The following is a 9,544-nucleotide window of genomic DNA, read 5'->3' as shown; positions in this document are numbered from 1 at the left end:
GCCTTCTCTGAGCACACATGCAGCCCTCCCAGCTATGAACGGTGTCCGATTTGAAAAGTAAACACACCACAACAATCCTAGCACCTCTGTGAAGTGACTTGGTTGTCCACGTGCACCACCTACAGTGCTATCTGAGTGATGAATGCCTCTGGGATGTGAGTGTCAGCTGAGCATGTCTGTTGAGAAATGGGCTCCTCCCAAGGACCCAGATGGACTGGAATCTTATAAAAGCTTCTCTGGCCATACGCTGTTCAGTCTTCTGCCTAGCAAGTGTCAAGTTCCAGTTGGAGAACTGAGTGAGTCTTCTTCCTGTGGAGCCAAGGTCTAGTAAGTATCAAAGCGGGGTCTTGGGGAGGAAGCTGGGAAGAACGGAAGACAGAAAGGAGGAGGTAGGATACAGCCAGAATGGAGCTGTTGGAGTGCGGCTGCCAGTGAGCCAGTCTTTCGTGTTGCCTTTGAAGATGCAAAGGCCAGGCATGGCACTGACCTTTGAGAGGTCTTCCAGTCTGTAAAGAGCTTTGAGTAGTCCAGGTCTTTAGGTTCCCTGGTTAGGTTATTCCTGTTCTTTGCTATGACTAGCCTTTTCCTTATAATGTGGAGGACAGGCAAGAAAGAATGTGCAGAACATGCTTTTGTGTTTTTGAATTCTCTAGACCCCAAAACGGAAGGACACAGGTAGTCTTTGTGTGTTTTCTGACCTATGTGATGCTTATACAATATCAACTGAGATTACCACTTGAAAGGGCTGTGTGGTCAAAGTACAGTTGGGAAAGGGCTGAAACAGAGAGATTTTTGATTGAGTCATATAGATAAATTGCAGCTGTCTGTTCTTTATTTTCCACCATGGAGATCTTGGATGGTCCTTATGTCAGTCAGGGACACTGCATTGATCTTTTTCATATTCTGCTTCCTGCTCTGTGCCTCTGCCACTGGAAACACCTGTTTGAGTTTGTTTCTTTGCTTCCCTCCTTTTTTCTTTCTTTCCTGTATCTCTCTTGCCCTAAAGCCAGACAGACTATTTTGTAAGCCAAATACCCAAAATTCTGTGTTTCCATGAAAGGAAAGAAAAGGCAGGGTTTTAAAAAAGGTGGTCTTTCTTTCAGATTCATCTTGACAAACGCCGAGATGTCTCAGCAGGGTGCCAAAGGCTTTTCCAAAGGGTCTTCCCAGAGTTCCGCCCCCTGCCCCGCCCCGACTCCTGCTCCCGCGTCCTCCTCCTCCTGCTGTGGAGGCGGCTGCTGCAGAGGCTGCGGGGGCGGCTGCGGTGACTCCGGCTGCTGTGGCTCCAGTTCCACCGGCTGCTGCTGCTTTCCCCGGAGACGCCGCCGGCAGCGCTCTGGCGGCTGCGGCTGCTGCTGCGGAGGAAGCCAAAGGTCTCAACGCTCCTGCAACAATCAGAGCTCAGGCTGCTGCTCCGGTGGCTGTGGCTGCTGAAAGTCTACAGAGCTGCTCCGGAACAGCTGGCACCGCACAGCGTCCTCTCTGTTGCTCTCACCCAGCCCTCCATAGTAGTAACAGGAAGGACCGGCCTAGGAATTTGGTTCCCCTTAAGCTAACTGCACTTTGATGTTCAGAAACTTCACTCTGTTCTTAGACCTGTCCTCTAATGTTGATTTTCCTCCCAGGGGATAAAAGTCAGGGGTGGGACCTCAGATCATGCTCTGGGCAGGAGGTTGTGCACAGTAGTGTTCGAAACAGGCCTACTGATTTGATTTTCGCCTGGAGACATTATAATAAAGCTTCTACCTCCTATGAACGCTTCTTTTCCTATTTATTCCTTCATCCATGCCTTCATTTTTCTTATTTTATTCCCTTTTATATTACCTACCCCTCAACGGCTCATGCCTGAAGGAGAACACATCAACTGTCTGCGAGTTCTAAGGATTTGGGGTTGGCAGTCTCATCTACTTTGTGTAATGATTCACTGAGGTGACTGCTGCTGCGTCCATTTTACAGAAGGGAAACTAACGTTAAGCTCAGAGTCACTTCGATATGCCTGCAAGATGGAGATGACTGCAAGATTCGGGAGATCATTTTGCTAATTGCTCTGCTTAGCTTGGTCTGCTCTAAGTGGTCTGGAAACTCGAATTCCTCTTAGAGCAAGCCCCACCCCCTCCCCAGGCCTAGACAACCGAGGGAGTCTAGTTTGAAATGGCAAGTTCAGGAATTTGAATTCAGTTCTGCTGAATGTTCTTTCTCTTAGTTCATCTTTTCCTTTCCTCGATTCTTTTCTACTTCTTCCCCCTTTATCCTATCCTTTCCTCTTTTTTTCTTTTTCTGGTGGAAGACCTTGGATGAGAACAATTTCTATGCTTACCAGGAGCCTGGAGCACACCCTCTTTTAGGTCTGCTCTATGCAGCTGAGGCACGACCAGGAAGCTCAGGTCTCCCCTGTCTGTGGCAGCTGGAGCAAACTGTACTTGTACGGGAGTCTTTGTAAGCACAGAGTTTACCATTCAGGTTAGGTAAGACTTCTCAGTCTGACGTCCTTTAGGTTCAGAAGATACTGTATAATAGCGGTAAAAAAAAATAACACAAAGCTAGCTAATATTCGTTGAATATTAATTTTGTTCCAGATACAAGAATGTAGCACAGAACAGATGTGCATATATTCATTTAATTTTAATAATCTCAAGAATAAGTTTTGATTTCCCTAGTTTTAAAAGTGTGAGTAGATTGGGATTCAGAAACTCAGGTATCTGTGCAAGGTTTCACAGGCAGTGAGTGTCCTAGGCCTCTGATGGGGAATGATGGGGACAAGACTTAAACTGAGATCCACAGGCATCAAAGTCCATGGAATCCACTCAGTGCCATTGAATCCACTCTACTGCAATCCTGGAAACCACCACTGCCTGAAAGAAGGGACACCTGGGCTTCTGTGGACACACCCAGGCTCTTAGAAAATTGCAGCCTGACTGCTCTGCATCAGTGACTGCTGAGCTGTGTGGCATCTGCCCAGCAGCCATCTGCTCAGAGGCAAAGTTAGAAATGCACGACTGATTCATCCATGCTGTGAAAAGCCGAAACTAGATGACATCCTATGTGGGGATGGTTGGAAGGACAGTCAGTCCTACCCTGCCTCTCACTTCGGGGTTCTGAGATTTGGTGTTTCCATGCTTTGATTGCACTGTTTACGAATAGATGACCTCATTGAGGCCCTGCCTCCTCCATACCAGTGATGTGTTGTGAAGCAACAGGCCTCATGACTTGTTGGACAGCAAGGCAGGAAGGGTGGGCTTGCCTGACTCAGAACGTACTGGTATGGCAGTGTGAGGAGCAGGGAATGCAGGGACTGAGTTCTGGGAAAGAGAGATGGCAACTCATTACAAAATATGTGAGTCTCTAGCAGTATATGTCTTTGACCACAGATACATTGATGTTCATCAATTGGCCAGTTGTGAGGATGGAGGGCCCACTGTTCCCTCTTGTTCGAGAAATACAGACATGTGGAGATGTGGAAGGAAACACATGGTTATGGGTTCTTCCTTTCCAGGCAGCCGAAGGCTTCAGGTGCTTAAGACATCTTTCTGGTAATATTGGCAGTTGGATATTGTCTTCACTAAAAAAGAAACCTGGGATTCCAGCATACAGGTTTGCTCCTAAGATCAGACTTACACTGTGAACTTGGCACTCTTTCACTTACTGATTAAAACACTGCCACAAGCAAAGTGTGCCATTGTTTCTTGATAAGTAAATGGAAGCACAGAACTATCTTAAGATGTCACAATTTCTAATCAGAGGACAAAATTTTGAACAGAGTGTTTCTGACTCCAAAATCAACATTATGGACACCCCTCCCCCTTTTTGTCCTATGCAATTTAAGAAGGAGAAAAACTTCTGATAGAAACAGGAGAAAGAATCCAATGAATTGTTGGGAATAAAAATAGATCTCTGAAAACATGTCCTCAAAGGAAAGAGGAGAGGCCAGGCTACAGGTGGCTCCAAATGCCAATTATATAAATTCAACAGTGTTGTATTTGTGGCATAGGAAAACCCCTCTTAAGGAAGAATTTGGAAAGACAAAAATTGACCTACAGAATATCTATAGCAAAGATTAGGATGCTCTGGAAACCTAGAAAGACTATATCAATAGGCAGCTACAGTGACCCAGGCTTGAGATAAGGATCTGAACCTGGCACTGGGCAGGAAAAGGAAATGACAGGTGGGAAAAGCATTTGCCTAGAGGAAAAAAATAGAGAGACTTGGGTGTAGCATTGGGGTATATGAAGACAAATCAATTAAGATATCACTGGGGCTTTGTACCTGGTCACTAGAAAATGACAGTAACATTGACAGAGAAGTGGAGAGTGAAAGAAGAGGTGTGGAAAGGAGAGGGAATCCTACCCACGACACACTGGATTTGAGGAGCTGCCAGGGTATGAACAAAAACCAGTACTGTGAAGCAAAAAATGAGGATAATCTTTGAAAACGGATTTGACAATATCTGGATAGAGAGGAATAAACTCTGTGGAGGTGGGAACCCAATCTTTGGCAATGAATGTAGGTTACTTCTGCACTGAAAGTTGTGAAGGAGAGGAAGAAGAAGAAGAAGAAGAAGAAGAAGAAGAAGAAGAAGAAGAAGAAGAAGAAGAAGAAGAAGAAGAAGAAGAAGAAGAAGAAGGAAAGAAAGAGGAGGAAGAGGAAGAGGAGGAAGAGGAAGAGGAGGAGGAGGAAGAGGAGGAGGACGAGGAGGAGGAAACACCTGGTCTGTTTTACTCATTATAGAAAGCTTGTGTAAAACTAGAAAATTAGACACTGAACACTGGAGATGCCTGTTTGATATGTATTGCTTAGTCAATCTTGCCACCATGAGATATCTAAGGTGAGTTGAGGAGAATGAGCAGGAAGAAGCTGAATTCCAAAAGGGGGTCAAAGATGAAGGCAGAAAACTCACTCAGGTTTTATCTGGGCAGCTCATCAGGCTGCTTTCAAGTCTTGGGTTCTAGAAATTCAGGCTGAGGAGAAGCAGGACAGAACAAGGTTGCAGAAGGTAAACGTTGTCACCTAGTAAGTACAGACACATCGGGGCTTCTTTCTCATTGCTTAGTCAACCTTCCACCATTAGACACAGAAAGAAGTTCCATCTGGAGGGACAGTAGTTCCTTCCTCCTTAATTTGGTAGAACTTGTTAAACAGGCAGATTGGTATCATAGTGAGTAAGGAGAAAAATCCTCTTTGCTGTGTATGACGCTGCAGCAGATTCGAATGATTTGGCTCTGATAAATCTGAACTATGTCAGCTTGGCTCCCAGGATAAAAGACAGCCCTAGAAAGGCAAGTATCACCTCCTCTCTTATAAATACTGACCAGGGTGAGGACAAAGGCTTCTAATCTATCTCATTCCATGATGCATCTTGTTAAGAATGCTGTTGTTAGAAGGATTAGGGAGATGGTTCAGTGGAAAAGAGGAACGGTGTTCAAATCCCTAGCACCTGTGTAAAAGGAAACAAAAGCAAAAATCTTGGCATGGCTATGCATGCCTGTAACCCCAGCACTGGGGAGCAGAAATAGGCAGATCCTGGGAGAGCTTGCTAGCCAGCTGGCTTAGGTGAAATGGTAAGCTCCCATTTCTCACCACATGTAATCAGGAAGTAAGAAGAAAGTAATAGCAGAGAGTGGACATCATGCTCTGACCTCCACATTCATGCATGGACCCATACACCTGCATGCTCATGTGTGTACCACATATACATCACAGCACTTGCACACCACAGACAGATAGCCTGTTAGTTTTATTGTCAATGATGTGTTGACAATAAAACTGTGTTGGATCTGCTTATTTGCTTCCAACCCCCCAACCATTTTTTTCTGCCAGTTTGAAGTTAATAAGAGAGTTAAATAGTAGTGTGATAAGTCCTTGAAGCCATCACCACATGTAATCAGGACTACACACAAGTGACAGTTCACACTGATCTCGACAAAGAGTTGTTTGGACTTAATGCTGGAGATGGTGTTGGTTAAGCTGAGAGAATAGAAAAATATTTAAATTAAAGAAAACAGCACCAAGGGTGAAGACAGAGAGATAAACACATGTTCTACATTAAATTTTAAATGAAGGGATCTCGAGGAGGTCAAAGGAGGTGAAGATTATACACAGCTGGTCAGGGATCAAATGAGGCTAACTCTTATATGGTCTCTAAAGCATCTGAAGCTTTATCCTAGAGGCAGAATGAAGCATGGCATTTTAACATTTATATTTATTTATTTATGTATTTATTTGTATTTATTTATAGAATTTCCCACATGGATACAAAGTATTTTGATTATATCTAGCCACCATTCCCCTCACCTATATTTCCCATGGGCCTTATCCTCAGTCTATTCCCAGTCTAACATCATGTCACATTTGTTAAAAAATGTGAGTCCAATTAATGTTGTTCATATGAGCACAGGTGTGGAGTCATCCACTGGCGCATGAACAACCTACCATTAGCTATAATCTCAAAGGAAAATGGCTTTTCCTTCCACAGCAAACATCAACTGTCAATAGCTCCTCAGCTAAAGGTGGGGCCTTAGAGCCCCTCCTGCATCTATGCTAGATTCTGACTGGCTTAACCATGTGTAGGTGACCACAGGTGCTCTGAGCTTGCATGGCCAGGATCATGGCACCTTCAAAACTGTTAGATCTCTCAGCTCTTTTTGAACACATAGAATATGCCTTAAGAAACCAGAGCACTTCCTTCCTTCCTTCCTTCCTTCCTTCCTTCCTTCCTTCCTTCCTTCTTTCCTTCCTTTCTTTCTCTCTTTTAGTGTCTTCTCCAATTTCTCAATTCTTATTCACAGTCTTTTAGAGAGTCCTTACCATACTTGCCTCCACCAAGTAATTCTTGTCCCACCAACCATTGTGCAATATCATATCGATCCAGTCACCAAATCATCTCTCAACTCCACATCCCATGATGATCCTTCCTCATTCCCGAGGGTCTTAGGCCTCAGTCAGGCACTGCCCAGTTCTGATCAAAGCTTACCCTTCCACCCTGGGCTCTGCTCTTGTATCAGCTTTCCAATTTGTTGGTCCACCCCCATCCTCTTCTGTCTGTCTCTTTCTTGGTTTCTCTCCTCTCTCTCTCTCTCTCTCTCTCTCTTTCTCTCTCTCTCTCTCTTTCTCCCTCTCCCCCTCTCCCCCCCCTCTCATTTTTTTTGAGACAGGGTTTTTCTGCATAGCCTTGGCTGTCCTGGGACTCACTCTGTAGACCAGGCTGGCCTTGAATTCAGAAATCCACCTGCCTCTGCTCCCAAGTGCTGTGATTAAAGGCGTGTGCCACCACTGCCCAGCTTTAAGTCTGAACATCATACCTAAAGCTCTGACTTTTTCTTTCTATAGGAGACCTCATTTGTTCATTTATTCATGCATGCACTATGACATCAGGTGTCTTTCTCAGTCACCTTCTATCTTATTTTTTGAGTCTGGCCCTCTTACTGAACCTGGAACTCTCCAATTTGGCTAGACTGGCTGTCCAGCAATCTCCAGGATTTCACATGTCTCTACCTGCCCCAGTGCTGGGGTGACTTATGCCGCACCTGGCTGGGGATATGAACTCACAATCTCCTGGTTGTAGAGCAATCACTTACCACCCCAGCCCCTGCTGTGGAATCTTTGACACTTTTCTTCTTGCTTGTTTTGTGTTTACACAGGCTGTCCTTTCTTCTCCAATAATTGTCCTTTCTGCTATTTATTTCCTATTTTATATCATCATCATCATCATCATCATCAAACATTAAGGAAAGAATTTGTAAGTCAATGATCTAGGTAAGTCATCTATCATGTGACACCAGAAGGGGCTAGTGCTGGATATATATCTTAATTTAAGCCTTCTGTGTGTGTGTATGTGTGTGTGTGTGTGTGTGTGTGTGTGTGTGTGTGTGTGTGTGTAAACAAGCCATTTACAGAGAGGTTAGAGTTCTGTATAGTAAATTTTATTACAAGTCTTTTATGTTTATATATAAGGTAAAAAAAGAAGTGACATACAGCGTGTAAAGGACACTTCTCCTGACTCGCCCAGTAATTACCCTCACTTCTGCTGCTTTTTATTGTTAGCATTTGTTATTTCATCTACATTTTTGTTTTTCTTCTCACCCTTGTCTTAGTTACTTTTTTTATGGCTATGGTAAAACCTCATGACCAAGGCAAATGAAAACAAATGCATTTAATTTGGGGGCTCATGGTTTCAGAGGTAGAGTTCATGACCATCAATGATGGTGAGGGACATGGCAGCAGGCAGGCTGGCATGGCTCTGAAGCAGTAGCTGACAGCTTGCCTGAGTGGTTTCATATTTATATTGTGTCTTGATATACAAACAGGAGGTAGAAAGAGCTCATTGGGAATGGTATTGGCTTTTGAAACCTTAAAATCCACCTCCAGTGACACACCTCCTCCTACAAGGCTACGAGGCCATATGTCCTAATCCTTACCAAATGGTTCCATCAACCATGGGCCAAGTATTCAAATAAATGAGTCTATGGGGTCATTCTCATTCAAACAACCACACCCTGCTTACCATTGCTTTAGATGATTCTTTCCTTTGAAATTCAGCTGTTATTTTCCTAAATTAAATATTCTGATAGTTCTTCTTAGCCACTGTTAAGGTAAGATAATTCTTAGCTGAAAATAACTTGGTCCTCAACATTAAGTGACATTTTAGCTTAATATAGAATTCCAAGTTGGAAAAGATGACCTTGGATCCCTGGTGATAAATGATTACAGTGTTTCCTGACATTAGTGGTTAAAAGGGTGCTGTAAGCTTAATTTTCTTTTGTGGAGGTAATCCGTTACATCTCCTCACATGGTTTTACATTTTCCCTTGATATTTATGTTTTTGAGGATTCATGACTTCCATCCTGTCTTGAAACTTTTAAACCAATATCTCTTCCAATATCTTCTCTCACTTTGATGCTTCCTTTTGAAATGCTCATCAGATGCACAGGACTTTTGTTTTCTGTTTTTTTAGAAAACCACTACATTCTAAGTTATTTCATTATGGAGTCCATCCTCTGTGGGTTGCTTATGTATCCACTCAGCCAATTGTGGGTTGAGAATATAAATAAAAGCATCTGTGTACAGAATTTTCCTTTACTCCCTAAACAGTATAGTAAAGTAATTTTTTGCATTATATTAGTATCACATTTGTATTGTATCAGGCATCATAATTATTCTAGAGATTACTTAAAGAATTTAAGAGGATTGCATAATTGCATGTTAATACTGTGCCATTTTATGAAATGTTTTGAGCATCCTTGGATTTCAGTATCCTAGAGATCTTAGAATGCATCTTCCAGGCTGATGGAAGATTATATTTAACTTTCAGTTTTTTATTTCTTTTCAAACAATATATATTGTTTAGTATAGCAGGATTCAAGCATGGCTCAAAATGTAAGGGCATCTGCTGCTAAGTCTGGTGATCTAAAGTCAATCAGTCCCTAGGATACACATGGTGGAAGGAGAGAGCTGTAAGCTGCCTCCTGACTTCTATACATTTTCCATGGCACACACAGACACAGGCACAGGCACAGGCACAGGCACAGGCACAGGCACAGGCACAGGCACA

At 43.3% G+C, this 9,544-nt stretch overlaps 1 protein-coding gene across 1 annotated transcript; it reads left to right on the top strand.

Moving 5' to 3' along the window:
- The first annotated feature begins 243 nt into the window (after positions 1-243).
- Positions 244-1,752, top strand: Crct1 (cysteine rich C-terminal 1). The gene is made up of 2 exons (XM_031376099.1): positions 244-327; positions 1,104-1,752. Exon 2 carries the CDS (start codon positions 1,126-1,128, stop codon positions 1,432-1,434), a length of 309 nt encoding a protein of 102 aa, XP_031231959.1. The 5' UTR covers positions 244-327; positions 1,104-1,125; the 3' UTR covers positions 1,435-1,752.
- Positions 1,753-9,544: the final 7,792 nt, after the last annotated feature.

The sequence above is a fragment of the Mastomys coucha genome, unplaced genomic scaffold, assembly GCF_008632895.1.
Source record: "Mastomys coucha isolate ucsf_1 unplaced genomic scaffold, UCSF_Mcou_1 pScaffold16, whole genome shotgun sequence".
Classification (NCBI taxonomy): domain Eukaryota; kingdom Metazoa; phylum Chordata; class Mammalia; order Rodentia; family Muridae; genus Mastomys; species Mastomys coucha.
This window is presented reverse-complemented; position numbering and strand designations above follow the sequence as displayed.

Coding starts and splice junctions, on each gene's coding strand:
- Crct1 (XM_031376099.1), top strand. CDS start 1,126: ATGTCTCAGCAGGGTGCCAAAGGCTTTTCCAAAGGGTCTTCCCAGAGT.